This window comes from Heterodontus francisci, chromosome 16 (assembly GCF_036365525.1).
Source record: "Heterodontus francisci isolate sHetFra1 chromosome 16, sHetFra1.hap1, whole genome shotgun sequence".
Classification (NCBI taxonomy): domain Eukaryota; kingdom Metazoa; phylum Chordata; class Chondrichthyes; order Heterodontiformes; family Heterodontidae; genus Heterodontus; species Heterodontus francisci.
The window spans coordinates 50474530-50492213 of NC_090386.1; the positions used below are offsets into that span (position 1 = coordinate 50474530).

At 44.4% G+C, this 17684-nt stretch overlaps 1 protein-coding gene and 1 long non-coding RNA gene across 6 annotated transcripts in view; one reads left to right on the forward strand and one right to left on the reverse strand.

Annotated features, from left to right (window-relative positions):
* LOC137378087 (uncharacterized) overlaps nt 1-6973 on the reverse strand; it is a 57884-nt gene extending 50911 nt beyond the window's left edge. For all 3 annotated transcript variants that reach the window (XR_010976551.1, XR_010976550.1, XR_010976549.1), the window contains exon 1: nt 6516-6973. This is a non-coding gene — a long non-coding RNA (uncharacterized lncRNA). The remainder of the gene's footprint in view (nt 1-6515) is intronic.
* Nucleotides 1-17684, forward strand: part of LOC137378086 (probable phospholipid-transporting ATPase IIA) — a 212727-nt gene that overhangs the window by 144523 nt on the left and 50520 nt on the right. For all 3 annotated transcript variants that reach the window (XM_068048164.1, XM_068048163.1, XM_068048165.1), the window contains exons 19-21: nt 6071-6169; nt 7426-7515; nt 11493-11637. In XM_068048164.1, the coding sequence (XP_067904265.1) occupies nt 6071-6169; nt 7426-7515; nt 11493-11637 (334 nt within the window). The remainder of the gene's footprint in view (nt 1-6070; nt 6170-7425; nt 7516-11492; nt 11638-17684) is intronic.

Below are 17684 nucleotides of genomic sequence, written 5' to 3' on the forward strand. Positions count from 1 at the left end.
ATTCTGGTACAGCTACAACACTGGCATCTACCCAGCAATGAGGAAAATTGCCCAGGTATGTTGTTCACAAAAAGCAGGACAAATCCAGCCTGGCCAATTCTCACCCCATCAGTCTACGCTCGATCATCAGTAAAGTGATGGAAAGGGTCGTCGACAGTGCTTTCAAGCGGCACTTGCTCAGCAATAACCTGCTCCCTGGTGCTCAGTTTGGGTTCTGCTGGGGCTACTCAACTCCTGACCTCATTATAGCCTTGGTCCAAACGTGGACAAAAGAGCTGAACTGCTTAGCTGAGGTGAGAGTAAGTGCCTTTGACACCAAGGCAGCATTTGACCGAGTATAGCATCAAGGAGCCCTGGTACAACTGGTGTCAATGGGAATCAGGGGGAAAACTCTTTGCTGGTTGGAGTCATACCTAGCACAAAGGAAGATGGTTGGGGTTGTTGGAGGTCAATCATCTCAGTCCCAAGACATCACTGCAGGACTTCCTCAGGGTAGTGTCCTAGGCCCAACCATTTTCAGCTGCTTCATCAACGACCATCCCTCCATCATAAGGTCAGAAGTGGGGATGTTCGCTAGTGATTGCACAATGTTCAGAACCATTTGTGACTCCTCAGATACTGAAGCAGCCCAAGTCCAAATGCAGCATGACCTGGATATCATTCAGGCTTGGGCTGATAAGTGGCAAGTAACATTCACGTCACACAAGTGCCAGGTCTGACCATCTCCAACAAGAGAGAATCTAACTATCTCCCCTTGACGTTCAATGTTATTACGATCACTGAATCCGTCACTATCAGCATCCTGGGGGTTACCATTGACCAGAAACTGAATTGGACCAGCCACATAAATACTGTGATGACAAGAGCAGATCAGAGGCTGGGAATTTTGCAGCAAGTAACTCACCCCCTATCCCCCAATGCCTGTCCACCATCTACAAGGCACAAGTCAGGAGTGTGATGGAATACTCTCCACTTGCCTAGATGAATATAGCTCCAACAACACTCAAGAAGCTCAACACCATCCAGGACAAAACAGCCCGCTTGATTGGCACCCTAACTACCACCTTCAACATTCAGTCCTTTCACCACCGATGCACAGTGGCAGAAGTGTGTACCATATACATGATGCACTCACCAACTAGAGGGGAGACTATGTTGGACTTGGTGCTTGGCAACGAACCAGGCCAGGTGGCAGATCTATCGGTGGGAGAGCATTTCGGTGATAGTGATCACAACTCCCTGACCTTTACTATAGTCATGGAGAGGGACAGGAGCAGACGGGATGGGAAAATATTTAATTGGGGGAGGGGGAATTACAATGCTATTAGGCAGGAACTGGGGAGCATAAATTGGGAACAGATGTTCTCAGGGAAATGCACGACAGAAATGTGGAGGTTGTTTAGGGAGCACTTGCTGCGACTGCTGGATAGGTTTGTCCCGATGAGGCAGGTGAAGGAACCTTGGATGACAAGAGATGTGGAGCAGCTAGTCAAGAGGAAGAAGGAAGCTTACTTAAGGTTGAGGAAGCAAAGATCAGACAGGGCTCGAGAGGGTTACAAGGTAGCCAGGAAGGAACTGAAGAATGGACTTAGGAGAGCTAGAAGGGGACATGAAAAAGTCTTGGCGGGTAGGATTAAGGAAAATCCCAAGGCGTTCTACACTTATGTGAGGAACAAGAGGATGGCCAGAGTGAGGGTAGGACCGATCAGGGATAGTGGATGGAACTTGTGCCTGGAGTCGGAGGAGGTAGGGGAGGTCCTAAATGAATACTTTGCTTCAGTATTCACTAGTGAGAGGGACCTGGTCGTTTGTGAGGACAGCGTGGAACAGGCTGATATGTTCGAACAGGTTGAGGTTAAGAAGGAGGATATGCTGGAAATTTTGAATGATATGAGGACAGATAAGTCCCCGGGGCCAGACGGGATATACCCAAGGATATTACGGGAAGCGAGGGAAGAGATTGCTGCGCCTTTGGCGATGATCTTTGCGTCTTCACTGTCCACTGGAATAGTGCCGGATGATTGGAGGGTGGCAAATGTTGTTCCCTTGTTCAAGAAAGGGAATAGGGATAACCCTGGGAATTATAGACCAGTCAGTCTTACGTCGGTAGTGGGCAAATTATTGGAGAGGATTCTGAGAGACAGGATTTATGATTATTTGGAAAAGCATAGTTTGATTAGAGATAGTCAGCATGGCTTTGTGAGGGGCAGGTCATGCCTCACAAGCCTTATTGAATTCTTTGAAGATGTGACAAAACACATTGATGAAGGAAGAGCAGTGGATGTGGTGTATATGGATTTTAGCAAGGCGTTTGATAAGGTTCCCCATGGTAGGCTCATTCAGAAAGTAAGGAGGCATGGGATACAGGGAAATTTGGCTGTCTGAATACAGAATTGGCTGGCCCATAGAAGACAGAGGGTGGTAGTAGATGGAAAGTATTCAGCCTGGAGCTCGGTGACCAGTGGTGTTCTGCAGGGATCTGTTCTGGGACCTCTGCTCTTTGTGATTTTTATAAATGACTTGGATGAGGAAGTGGAAGGCTGGGTTAGCAAGTTTGCCGATGACACGAAGGTTGCTGGAGTTGTGGATAGTGTGGAAGGCTGTTATAGGTTGCAACGGGACATTGACAGGATGCAGAGCTGGGCTGAGAAGTGGCAGATGGAGTTCAACCTGGAAAAGTGTGAAGTGATTCATTTTGGAAGGTCAAATTTGAAAGCGGAATACAGGCTTAAAGACAGGATTCTTGGTAGTGTGGAGGAACAGAGGGATCTTGGGGTCCATGTCCATAGATCGCTCAAAGTTGCCACCCAAGTTGATAGGGTTGTTAAGAAGGCGTATGGTGTGTTGGCTTTCATTAACAGGGGGATGAGTTTAAGAGCCGCGAGGTTATGCTGCAGCTCTATAAGGCCCTGGTTCGACCACACTTGGAATATTGTGTTCAGTTCTGGTCGCCTCATTATAGGAAGGATGTGGAAGCTTTAGAGAGGGTGCAGAGGAAATTTACCAGGATGCTGCCTGGACTGGAGGGCATGTCCTACGAAGAAAGATTGAGGGAGCTGGGGCTTTTCTCATTGGAGCGAAGAAGGATGAGAGGTGACTTGATAGAGGGGTACAAGATGATGAGAGGCATAGATAGAGTGGATAGCCAGAGACTTTTTCCCAGGGTGGAAAGGGCTATCACCAGGGAGCATAATTTTAAGGTGATTGGAGGAAGGTTTCGGGGAGATGTCAGAGGTAGGTCATCGTGGGCCGAAGGGCCTGTACTGTGCTGTACTGTTCTATGTTCTATGTTCATCAAGACTCCTTCAACAGCACCTTCCAAACTCGCAACCTCTACCACCTAGAAGGACAAGGGCAGCAGATGCATGGGAACACCAGCACCTGCAAGTTCCCCTCCAAGCCACACACCATCCTGATTTGGAATTATATTGTTGTTCCTTTACTGTCGTTGGATAAAAATCCTGGAACTCCCTTCCTATCAGTACTGTTGATGTACCTATACCCCAAGGACTGCAGCGATTGAAGGACGCAGCTTACCACCACCTTCTCAAGGGCAATTAGGGATGGGCAATAAATGCTGGACTAGCCAGCGATGTCTACATCCCATGAACGAATCTAAAAAAAAGTACTTGTCCAATTTCCTTTTGAAAGCCACAATTGAATCTGCCTTCACCACGCTGTCAGGCAGTGCATTCCAAATCCTAAGCACTCACTGTGTAAAAACGTGTTCCCTCGCATTGCCTTTGGTACTTTTGCCAATCACGTTAAATCGGTGTCCTCTAGTTCTCAACCCTTCTGTCAATGGGAACAGGCTCTCCCTATCTGCTCTGTCCAGACCCCTTATGATTTTGAACACTTCTATCAAATCTCCTCTCAACCTTCCCTTCACTAAGGAGAGCAACACCAACTTCTCCAATCTATCCGAGTAATTGTAGTCCCTCATCCCTGGAACCATTCTCATAAATCTTTGCACCCTTTCTAATGCCATCACATCCTTTCTAAAGTGTGGTTCCCAGAATTGGGCACCATATGTAGGGAAGTATGTTATGAAGAGGACATAAGTAGGTTGCAGACCAATATAGATAGGTTGAGTGAGTGAGCAAAAATCTGGCAGATCCATGCCTTTTCTCTCAGTGGGTTTTACGACTTTGGAACTCTGCCTCAGAAGGTGGTGGAGGCGGGGTCATTGAATAATTTTAAGGCGGAGGTAGATAGATTCTTGTTAGGCAAGGGAACCAAAGATTATCAGGGGTAGATGGGAGTGTGGAATTCGAGACACAAACAGATCAGCCATGATCTTATAGAATGGTGGAGCAGGCTAGAGGGGCCGAATTGCCTACTTCTGCTCCTAATTCATATGTTCGTATGTATTGAATGGTGGAGCAAGCTAGAGGGGCTGAATGGCCTACTTATGCTCCTAATTTGTATGTTTGTATGTAATGTGCCAGTTGAACCTGACCCAGTGTTTTATACAGGTTTATCATAACCTCCTTGCTTTTGTACTCAATGCCTCTACTTATAAAGCCGAAGATCCCGTATGCTTTATTAACTGCTTTCTCAACCTGCCACCTTCAAGGATTTGTGCAAATATATCTCAGCTCTGCTCTTGAACTCCCTTTAGAATTGTATCTTTTGACATTGCCTCTCTTCATATTTCCTACCAAAATCTGTCAATTCACACTTTTTTGCGTTAAATTTCATCAGCCATATGTCCGCCCATTCCACCAGCCTGTCTATGTCCTCTTGAAGTCTATCACTATCCTCCTCACAGTTCACAATACTTCCAAGTTTTGTGTCAGCTGCAAATTTTGAAATTGGGGCCAAGTCAAGGTCATTAATGTAGATCAAGAAAAGCAGTGGTCCTAATACAGCCTGCTGGGGAACCTCACGATATACCTACCAGCAGCTCAAAAAACAACTGTTCATCACTACTCTCTGTATTCTGTCACTCAGCCAACTTCGAATCCATGCTGCCACTGTCCCTTTTATTCCATGAGCTTTAACTTTGCTGACAAGCCTGTTATGTGGCATTTTATCCATGCCTTTTGGAAGTCCACGTACACTACAGAAAACGCATTACCCTCATAAACTTTCTCTGTTATCTCATCCAAAAACTCAATCAAGTTAGTTAAACATAATTTGCCTTTAACAAATTCATTGTCTTTCCTTAATTAATGCACATTTGTCCAAGTGACTGTAAATTTTGTCCTAATTATTGTTTCTAAAAACTTTCCCACCACCAAGGTTGAACTGACTGGCCTGTAGTTGCTGGGCTCAACTTTACACCCTTTTTTGAGCAAGGGTCTAACATTTGCAATGCTCCAATCCTCTGGCACCACCCCTGTATCGAAGGAGGATTGGAAGATTATAGCCACTTCTGCCACAATTTCTGCCCTTATTTCCCTTCATATTCTCAAATGCATCTGATCCAGTCCTGGTGATTTAACAGCTTAAGTACAGCCAACCTTTCAAATACCTCCTGTTTATCAATTTTAGCCCATCCAGCGTCTCAACTACTTCCTCTTCCACTATGACTTTGGCAGCATCTGCTTCCTTGGTAAAGACAGATGCAAAGTACTCATTTAGTACCTCAGCCATGCCCTCTGCCTCTGTGTGTAAATCCCCTTTTTGGTCCCTGTTCAACCCCATCCTCCTTTTACTACTCCTTTACTATTTATATGCCTCTAGAAGACTTCTGGATTCTCTTTTATGTTAGCTGACAGTCTCGTCTCATACTCTATCTTTGCTTCTCATATTTTTTCCACTTCCCCTCTGAATTTTCTATGTTCAGCCTGGTTCTCCCTTGTATTATCAACCTGACCTCTGTCATACATACCCTGTCTGTAGTTCATCTTATTCTCCATCTCTTTTGTCATCCAGGGAGCTCTGGCTTTGTTTGTCCTACCTTTCCCCAGCATGGGAATGTATCTCAACTGTACCCGAACCATCTCCTCTTTAAAGGCAGACCATTGTTCTGTTACAGTTTTACCTGCAATTTACATTCTATACCATGCTACATCAATGCTGACATTACTCATAGTTCCGAGTAATTTTACACTGTTTCTTCTAGGTATGGATGCTCACTGGGGACAAACTTGAAACGGCAACTTGTACTGCAAAAAATGCACATCTAGTAACCAGGAACCAAGACATTCACATCTTCCGAACTGTAAGTGTAAGGTTTGTTGGTCATTGTCACCACTGGATTGGCAAATAATTGAAGGCACTGAGGTCTGCGATCTTTAAGACTATAAGCACTTTTCAATAAGGTTGTGCCAATACCAGCATCTCTTTCAATAAATGCAATTGCAAATCTAGGCAGGGAAAAAGCATGATTTTAACATCCTCTGCTTCCAAAGGTGCAAACTTTTTCTACGTATAACTCCATTATTGCCCAAGTGTCATACTTTATACATGAATGTCTCACTATCTGACCATTAAAGTATTGTTGTTTGCCCTGTCTAGCTGGGCTCAATGGACAGCAATCAGCAGCTGATTTTTCTCATTACTCCTACCTTTATCCTCCTCTGGTTTCACTGCCCTTCAGCTGGCAATCAGTGAAGCTTGGCTCAGTAGTACTCAGAAGTCTGAGCTGTGGATTCAAACCCCACTCCAGTGCATGATCTCGGCTGATCCTTCAGTTGGTACTGAAAATAAGCGACGTTTCAAGAGTTGCCTCCAGTCAGGTCAGATGTCTGTAGGCTCAATTATGAAATAGGTGATGCAGTGACCCATTCAGCCACCACCAGAGAACTCGCTGTTTAAAATAACGTTTTTTTTTATATAGCCATATGGTGAGGGGGGCGGGGAGCAAGGCAAATGGAAAGATATCAAAGTTAGTCACAATCCTTGTTTTAAAGTTCTACCTTTTTAAATATTAAGCTCTGACACCTCTGTTTTCAATTGCTATAAATATTACAGTGAAGAAACTGAACAAAGGCACTTGGGGAAAAAAAAGCATTTTTTTCTTAATTTTGTTTCTGTTTCCTCCAAATAATACTTTGTAGCTTGTCTGTTAGCTTAGCTGAAATGTAACTTCCTGTTCATAAGAAAACAGTAGCTCAATCTTCAAAGAAAAAGAATGCTGCAATTAATTTGGAACATGTTTCATCAGTGATGTACTAAGTAGCTGGCTTGACCTTTGGTCATTCTTTGTACTTGTCAACAATTGTCATGTACATACTACATAAATATAGCAAAAGTAATGATAAAAAGAAAACAATGAGTTTTCTGTATGTGGTTTCTGTTTTTGCCAATTCTGTCTCTTATCCACTTCTGAAGTATTAATTCTTGTTAGGATACAGTACTGTGGGTGCTGGCTACCCTTCATTACCTTCCTCAAGTCTCCATTTTTCATGGATGTGTGCCTTGACTGTGAGTATTTCAGATATTAATCTGTACTGTTACTGATGTGTTTATCTTCAGATAACCAATCGAGGAGAAGCTCACTTAGAACTTAATGCTTTCAGAAGGAAACACGATTGTGCATTGGTCATATCTGGTGACTCGCTGGAGGTGAGCAAATTGTTGGTACTTTACATTTGTTAGATTTCTAGATTTTAAATATGCAGAATGATGGTATCACTGACCTCTGCTGTCTGGGTTTATTTATGAGCCATTGATTTTGGTGAATCAATTTTTTTGCCCTCCTTTTCCTCCTTTTTAGACCCTTCTCTCTGGAAGGCTGTAACACTTGCTGGGGATATGAATTCACAGGTCGTTCTGTACCTAAAACAAGGAATTGTTTCTCATGTTTGAGTCTGGATGGGCATCACTGTAAATCCATGTCCTATACCCACCAATGGCCACATGTTAAGCTCAGCTTTTCCAATTAGTCATGCTCAATTCCAACAATGAAATCCTGTTGACCTAATTTAGATGTTCGTAAATGTCTAGCACTGAGTCATCTGGCCACCCATATAAATCCAAGGTTGCTAGGGAACTGAGCTGTATATGGAATTTCAATTTAAGAGCCCAGTAAGCAGATTACTTTGCAAATGTTCAACCCATTTCAGTGTGATTTAGGTTTCTCCCCAGGTAGATGCTGATAGCCTGGTGACATGTGGGTACAATAGCCATTTTCATAGAAACATAGAAAATAGGAGCATGAGTAGACCATTCGGCCCTTCGGGCCTGCTCCGCCATTCAAAAAAGATCATGGCTGATCGTCTAATTCAGTACCTTGTTCCCGCTTTCTCCCCATATCCCTTGATCCCTTTGGCATTAAGAAATATATATATCTCCTTCTTGAATATAATTAATGACTTGGCCTCCACTGCCTTCTGTGGTAGAGAATTCCACAGGTTCACCACCCTCTGAGTGAAGACATTTCTCCTCGTCTCAGTTCTAAATAGCATACCCATGCCCTGAGACTCTGACCCCTGGTTCTGGACTCCCCAGCCATTGGGAACATACTCCCTGCATCTAGCCTGTCTAGTCCTATTAGAATTTTATAGGTTTCTATGAGATCTCCTCTCATTCTTCTAAAGCCTAGTGAATATGGGCCTAGTCGACCAAATTTCTCCTCATATGTCAATCCTGCCATCCCAGGAATCAGCCTAGTAAATCTTCTTTGCATTCCCTCCATGGCAAGAACATCCTTCCTCAGATAAGGAGACCAAAACTGCACACAATACTCCAGATGTGGTCTCACCAAGGCCCTATATAACTGCAGTAAGATATCCTTGCACCTGTACTCAAATCCTCTTACAATGAAGGCCAATATACCATTCACCTTCCTAACTGTTTGCTGCACCTGAATGCTTGCTTTCAGCGACTGGTGTACAAGGACACCCAGGTCTCGTTGCACCTCCCTCTTTCCCAATCTATCACCATTCAGATAATAATCTGTCTTTCTGTTTTTACAACCAAAGTGGATAACCTCACTAGTTACATCCTCAAAAAACTCAAGTAGATTTGTTAAGCATAATTTCCCTTTTGTAAACCCATGCTGTCTTTGTCCAATCCCGCTTATGCTTTTCAGGTATTCTGCGATCACATCCTTTATAATAGACTCTAGCATTTTCCCCACTACTGATGTAAGGTAATTGGTCTGTAATTCCCTGTTTTTTCTTCCTCCTGTTCTTTAGTTGGTTCCTCAACGTATTGGTCTAAAAATCCATCACATACACACGCCAGGAAATCCTCCTCCACAGTATTATTGCTAATTTGGTTTGACCAATCTATATGTAGATGAAAGTCACCCACGATTACAGTTGTACCCTTATTGCATGTGTCCCTTAATTTCCTGTTTAATGCCATCCCTTACATCTCCACTACTGTTTGGGGGCCTATAGAGAACCCCCACCAACGTTTTCTGCCCATTGGTATTTCTTAGCTCCACCCATACAGATTCCACATCATGATTTTCCGACCCAATATCCTTCCTCACTATTGCATTGATTTCCTCCTTTACTAACAACGCTACCCCACCTCCTTTCCCTTTTTGCCTGTCCTTCCTAAATATTGAATATCCCTGGATTTCAGTTCCCATCCTTGGTCACCCTGCAGCCATGTCTCCGTAATCGCAACTGTATCATAACCGTTTATATCTATTTGTGCTGTTAATTTATCTACCTTATTGCGAATGCTTCGCGTATTAAGACACAATGCCTTTAGACTTGTCTTTTTAACATTGTTGTCATCTTAGGTTTATTTTGCACTATGGTCCCATTTGTTTCCCACCCTTGTTTTTTCTGCCTTCCACTTATGCTTCTTACCTTTCTGTCTTTCATTTCTATCCTTGTTTCCCCCTCCTCTGTCTCCCTGCTCAGATTCCCATCCCCCTGCCATTCTAGTTTAAACCCTCCCCTACAGCACTAGCAAACACCACTCCCCGGGGAAATTGGTCCCGGTACTGCCCAGATGCAACTTGTCCAGCTTATACTCGTCCTACCTTCCCCAGAACTGGTCTCAATGTCCCAGGAATCTGAATCCCTCCCCCCTACACCATTTCTCCAGCCATGTATTCATTTGATATATCCTGCTATTTCTGCTCTCACTAGCATGTGGCACTGGTAGTAATCCTGAGATTACTACTTTTTGAGGTCCTACTTTTTAATTTACTTCCTAACTCCCTATATTCAGCTGGTAGGACCTCATTCCCTTTTTTTTTACCTATGTCCTTGGTACCGATATGTACCACGACAACTGGCTGCTCGCCCTCCCCCCTCAGAATGTCCTGCAACCACCCAGAGACATCCTTGACCTTCACACCAGGGAAGCAACATACCATCCTGGAGTCTCTTTTGCAGCTGCAGAAATGCCTGTCTGTCCCCCTTATGATTGAATCCTCTATCACTATAGCCCTGCTACTCTTCTTCCTACCCCTCCTGTGCAGCAGAGCCACCCATGCTGCCATGAACTTGGCTCTTGCTGCTTTCTCCTGAGCCATCTGCCCCAACAATATCCAAAGCAGTTTATCTGTTAGAGAGGTATGGCCACAGGGGACTCCTGCACCAGCTGCCTTCCTCTACTCTGCCTTGTGGTCACCCATTCCCTTTCTGCCTTTGCAGCATTTGCCTGTGGTGTGACCACCTCGCTAAACGTGCTATCCACGATGATCTCCACATCGCGGATGCTCCACAGTGAATCCACCCTCGGCTCCAGCTCCGTAATGCGGGTAGCCAGTAGCTGCAGATGGATACACTTCCTGCACACATGGTCGTCAGGGACACTGGAAGCACCCTGATTTCCCACAGAGCACAGGAGGAGCATATCACGGGTGTGAGCTTTCCTGCCATGACTTACCTTTAGATTACTTCGTGTCTTCCTTTAATTAAAAAATACTAATTACACTCGGGGCCTTGTTCTACTCCAAACACTACCGACTACAATCTCAAGTCCTTACCTTTACTTTTGAAGCTAATAGACTGCAGTAGTATAAATAGTAGAAAAAGTAGAAAAACTCACCTGCGCCTACTTACCAATCAGCTGCTTCCCTGCGCCCTGCTTCCCCTAGTCATGTTGCATCCTCTGTCCACTATGGGAATAAACAAGAGTAAGAGACAATGTGCCACAATGCCTAACAGCAACATCATGACATAATTTTTTATGTGCATGCTCAAGATGTGGTATTCTCAGATCCAATTAAGCTAAACTATACCTCTACAGTTTGTGAAGGATGGATGTCAACCAAAGCATGAGGAAGACCTATCTCAATGGTTAATCCACCATCAGCTGCTTCATTAAAATGCTTGAAATGAGGTAGACCGTGAGGAACTTTAGCATGAGATAAAGTGGGAACTGTGGTATGAAATGTGGTTGGCTGTGCAAGCCCTCAAGTTCTTTGACATAAAATGGGGTTGCCCATTGGAGCTATTGTAAATGGTATGGTTGTATTTCAATTTCTAACAGGAAGTTATGTTGATTTGGCTTAAAGGAGAGCTTTGTATTAAGTACTGATTAATCACCTTTAATCTGTCTGTATGATCTCAATCACATTGAATATGTTACTATTGTGAGCATCACCCCTTGTTTTCATTCTCCTGTAGGTATGCCTTAAGTTCTACGAGTATGAGTTCATGGAGCTGGCCTGTCAGTGCCCTGCAGTAGTTTGCTGTCGATGTGCTCCCACACAGAAAGCACAAATTATACGCCTGTTGCAGCAGAGGACTCGCAAATTAACATGTGCAGTAGGTGAGAAGCCACAAACCTCCTTGCCCTCTTGTTGTTTTCCACTGTGAGCTAGATGTTTAGACAGTGAATGTCAAACCACTTGAAAAAATACTGTTGCACTGTGTTTATTCTCTATCTCTCCTTTTCTATCTTGCTTTCTTTCTTTCTCACACTCTCCTTTCCTTCCTGCCACATTCTATGTTTTATTGTGTACTGTACTGTAGTTTGTGATTGGTTATTTGGACTAGTCTTGCAGAAGTAAGGTCATTCTGTAACTCAGCAGTTGATTAATTTATACTATTGTCTGTCATGGATTAGTTTTGGTCAGTTGCATAAATAGTTTGCAGCAAGATCCCAGACTACCAAAATAAATTATACCAAGATATGTTTGGTAAACTAGAAATTCAGTAGCGCTAAAATTAGAATTTAAAAAGGAGCTAGGAGTGTATAAAAGTGTAGTTAGGCCATAGCTGCAGTACTGTGTCCAATTCCGGTCATCGCATTACAGAAAGGATATGATTGCATTAGAGTGAGTACAGAGGAGATTTACAAGGAAATGGAGAATTTAACCAATGAGGAAGGATTGGATAGGCTGGGGTTGTTTTCTTGGAACAGAGGACGTTGAGGAGAGATTTAATTGAAGTGTATAAAATTATGAGGGACCTATGCAGAGAGGATAAGAAGCACCTATTTCCTTTAGCAGAGAGGTCAATAACCAGCGGCCTAGATTTAAAGTAATTGCCAGAGGGGAGTTCAGAACCTTTTTCATGCAGTGGGTGCTGGTATCTGGAACTCAGTGCCTGAAATGATGATAGAGGCAGAAACTCGCATCACATTTAAAAAAATACTTGGATGTGCACTTTGAACGGCGAGAGTGTACAGAGCTACAGACCAAGAGCTGGAAAGTAGGATTAGACTGGACAGTGCTGCCGACAAAATGGGCCGAATTGCCGCCTCCCGGTGCTGTAATTTTTTTCCATGCTTTCTGATTATTATCTGACCTAATAAATTTGGCACAAAACTTTGTATTTCTTGCTTTAGTTCTAAGGCGCTTGCTGAAGCCAAAGTTTTGGTAGTTGGAGTTCACTGAATACAATCCTGTCCTACCAAGCAATTTTACGGTGGTCATTTAGTAGATTGGATCTAAAAAGGCTAACTCACTGATCAAATGTGCTCAGCAAAAAACAAGTCTCACCATGCACACTGGTCAGGAACTCAGGTTCACAGTGCCTTATTTCTTTTGTATCCATTAATTTAAATGGATGGAGAATAGGCTCATGATTATACAGACCACCGCTCTTTATCAAGGAATTCCAACCAGGGAATCAGTCCTATAGTAGGAACAAGAGGAGCATTTGCACACTGCACTTGTGAATTTAAGCAGCAACTAAACACTTTTCAGACCTGTTAGTATACCATAAACAGACATATAGGTGTATGAAAAAGGTAGTTTTTTTAAAAAGTCACTGCCATCATAGAGCCTTTACAACTAATCCCAAAATTGGCTTTGCTGACCCAAAGGTAAATCAACAGCAACATTTTGCATATATATAACGCCTTTAGATTGGGAGCAAATGTAGGTCAGCGAGCACAGTAGTGATGGGTGAACAAGACTTGTTGCAAGTTAGGATACAGGCAATAGAATTTTGGATGAGCTTAAGTTTACGGATGGTGTAAGAATCATAGAGTCATAGAAAGTTTACAGCACATAAAGAGGTCATTTAGCCCATTGTGTCTGCGCCGGCCAAAAAAGAGCCACCGAGCCTAATCCCACCTTCCAGGATTTAGTCCATAGCCCTGCAGGTTACGGCACTTGAGGTGCATCTGCAGACTCCTTTGAAATGAGTTGAGTGTTTCTGTCTCTACTACCTTTTCAAGCAATGAGTTCCAGTCCCCCACCACTGTCTGGTTGAAAAACATTTTCCTCATCTCCCCTCTAATCTTTCTACCAATCACTTTAAATCTATGCCCCCAGACAGTGACCTCTCTGCTAAGGTAAATAGGCCCTTCCCATCCACTCTATCCAGGCTGCTCACAATTTTGGACATCTCAATCAGATCTCCCCTCAGCCTTCTCTGTTGTAAGGAGAACACCAGCCTATCCAGTCTTTCCTCATAGCTGCAGTTTTCCAGTCCCGTCAACATCCTCATAAATCTCCTCTGTACCCTCTCTAAGTGCAATTATATCCTTTCTGTAATGAGGTGACTAGAACTACACACAGTACTCAAGTTGTGGCCTAACCAATGATTTATACAGTTTCAGCTTAACCTCCCTGCTCTTGTATTCTATACCTCGGCTAATAAAGAAAAGGATTCCATATGCCTTCTTAACCACCTTATTGACCTGTCCTGATACCTTCAAGGATCTGTGAGCATTCACTCCAAAGTTCCTTACTTCCTCTACACCTCTCAGTATTCTCCCATTAATCGTGCATTCCTTTGCCTTGTTTGACCTTCCCAAATGCATCACCTCACACCTCACCGGGTTGAATTCCATTTGACACTTTTCTGTCCACCTGACCAGTCCATCGAGATCTTCCTTCAGTCTACAGCTATCCTCCTCGCTATCAACCACACGGTCAATTTTTATGTCGTCTGCAAACTTCTTGATCCTGTCCCCTAAGTTTCCGTCCAATGTTGGGAGGTTGGCCAAGAGAGCACTGGAATAGTTGAGTCTAGAAGTAACCAAGGCAGGGATATCGTTTTCAGCATCAGATGAGCTGGCACAGGTGTGGGGATGAGCAATGTTACGAAGGTGGAAATAGGTGGTCTTAGTGATGGGGAGGATATGAGGTCAGAAGCTCAGTTCAGGGTCATATAGGGTTGTGAAAAGTCAGCTTCAGCCTCAGACAGTGGCCAGGGACAGGGATGGAGTCAGTAACAAGGGAACGGAGATTATGGTGAGTGAAAGAACTAACAGTTCTGGGGAATAAGCCAGTGCAAAGTGTGCAAGTGGAAACAGAAGAGGTACATTAATGTATGTTGTTTTGAGGAGAGAGATGGAATCTGGGGATGGCAAATTTTGCTGGGGCGATAGCAGAGTGGTCTAGGGCTGTGCAGAGAGTAAGAACTTCTGTGCTCTAAAGAGAACACACCAGCTGCTCCACTCTATCCACATAAGTAATCCTTGATCTCTGGAACCATTCTAGTGAATTTCTTCCGTACCTTCTCTAAGGCCTTGACATCCTTCCTAAAGTGTGGTGTCCAGAACTGAGCAGAATACTCCAGCTGAGGACTAACCAGTGTTCTATTAAGGTTTATCATACTTTATTTTGTACTGTATTCCTCTATTCATAAAGCCAAGGATTCCATGTACTTTTAATAGCCTTCTCAACTTGTCCTGTTAGCTTCCAAGATTAATGCAGATACAACCCCAGTTCTCTTTGTTTCTGCACCTCCTTTAAAATTATACCATTTAGCTCCTATGCCTCGCCTCATTCTTCCTACCACATGCATCGTTTCACACTTCTCTACATTAAATTTCATCTGCCATGTGTCTGCCCATTTCACCAGTATATCTGTGTCCTCATGAAGTCTGTTGCTATCCGTCTCCTTGTTTGCTACATTTCTGAGTTTTGTGTCATTTGAAAACTTTGGAATTATGCTTTGTATTCCGAAGTCCAGGTCATTAATATATCTCAAAAAGAGCAGTGGTCCTAAAATTAACCCTGGGCAACACTTTTCTGAGGTCTCTACATTCCATATTCAGCTTGGTTCTCTACTGTATTAGGAACCTTGCGTTTGTCATATGTTTTCTTCTTCTGTCTCATTTTAACCTCTATATCTTTAATCATTCAGGGAGTACTGGCTTTGGATGCCCTTCGTTTCATGGGAATGTCTAATCTGTACCTGAACCGTCCCCTCTTTGAAGGCCTCGCGTGGTTCAATGACTGTTTTGCCTACCAGTTTTTGGGTCCACCTGGGCCAGATCCCTTGTCAACTTGCTGAAGTTTTCCGTCCTCTAGGACACTTGATTGTCTTGTCCTTTTTCATAACAATTGTAAACCTGATGGTATTATGGTCACTGTTCGCCAAATGTTGTCCATTGAGACACGATCCACTTGCCCCACTTCATTCCCAAGAACTAAATCCAGCACTGCTTCTTTCTTTGTTAGTCTGGAAACACATTGATCAAGAAAGTTCTCTTGTACACATTTCAGGAATTCTTCCCCCTCTTTGTCCTTTACACTGTTACTATCCCAGTTTATTTTAGAATAATTGATGTTCCCCATTTTCAGTACTGTCGAAGGGCTGACTATTGATGGTGACCTCATGTTTATAATTTTTTAGGAGATGATGCACTGAATTTTATGGAGCCGGCAGGGATCCCAATGCCGGGTCTAAGAGGTGAGGGAACCTCGGCTCAGCCCTTTGGATAACCCCCTCCACCCACGGCACCATTTAACAGAGCTCAGGCAATTAACAGCCCGCAACGTGGCCCCCATCCCTTTGAGGAAGCGCAACCTGCCCCCAAGAGCAGCCAGCCAATCAGAGGGCCTGCAGCTCAGTAGCATCGGCAGCTCCACTGGGAGCAGTAGCCACTGCCAGTACTACAAGAGGCCCAGGACTAGGCCCATCACTGAGGCTCTAGACCTGAGGTAAGTGGGGTGGGGTCACCAGGACCAGACTGGTGGAGTGGGGGGATGGTGTTCACAGAGGGGCAGCCTTTGCTGACGGGGGTTCTCCGTGGGCCACAGATTTCCCATGGAGGAGGACCCCCCCCACCCCCCACCTTCAAGCTCACAAGGAGTCTGCCTTGTTTTACTGAGCGACCTCCCCATGTGGCAGAGGACCACCACTGGCGACGGGAAGAGGCTCTCAAGTGGCCATTAATTAGCCACTTAAGGGCACCAATTGGCCTCTGGGTGATCCCCACCCCCTGCCCCCCCACGACAAAATCGCATGGTGACGGGAAGGCGACAGGCACTCCATCCTGCACCTTTCGTTGTTATTTCCCTGGAGGCCCACAAAATTCCAGCCGATGTTTCGAATGATAGCATGAAATAAGCTTCAAAAATCGAAACAAAGGGGGAGAATGTGGGCCCAATGATCACAATGCACAATGAACCCACACTTATTTGTTTCAATGCAAACTTCCTGCTGCATTTTCATTATGATTGCAGCCAGCACTAAGCGTGCTGTTGAATGGCTGCACGCCTGAGTAAGGGCTGAAAAATCATGAGAGGCTAGCAGGAGTTCCAGCTCGCCTGCGCTACCTTAAGCAAGCCTGCATCTCTTAAAGGTGCTGAAATTCATTGCATAAGTGACTTGGACCTGGGACAGGCCTGAGGCTGGTGGAAGCAGATTCAATTGTGCCTTTCAAAAGAGAATTGGATAAGCAGCTGAATATAAAAGGATTGCAAGGTTATGGGAAAAGGGTAAAGGAGTGGGACTATCTGAATTGCTCTTGCACAGAGCTGGCATGGACTTGACGAGCCGACTGACCTCCATCCGTGCTGCATGAACATGGCAAAGAGTGGGCTCCTGGGTTTGCTGGCGCAGCACTGGAATCCTTGACGCAGGAGCTTCACATGGGACTCGGATGCAGGAGCTTCACATGGGACTCGGAGGCTGTCCAGACAGACTCTGAAAAGGCATTGAGAGCAGACGGCTGCCGTGGTTAATGCCAGGAGTATAGCCTTGAGGATCTGGAAGCAGTGCCAAGAGAAATTCAATCACCTCACATAAGTGAATGTATCTTCAAATGCCGCATTCCACCAGCTGATGCAATAGCATTGCACATTGCTGAATGCACCACACCCCCATCTCTCACATATCAACAATCTCCAGCAATGACGACTTGCATTCATAGCTTCACCTCACCCTCCCACAATTAACCCTTCTGCAAGCCTCATCCCACACATTGCACACACTGCCAGCTACTCAGCCATGACAGGCACGTCACCCAAACATGTGGCACCTCACTCACTGGCAGACTTTCCTCTCTCTTACCGGACAAGGTGCTGTATAATCGAAGACAGCAGCACCTAACCAGTAAGGCACAGGCATGGCTGCATGTCCTTACCCCAATGGGGGAGACTGTGTTGCCCAACATACGAGCATCTATGA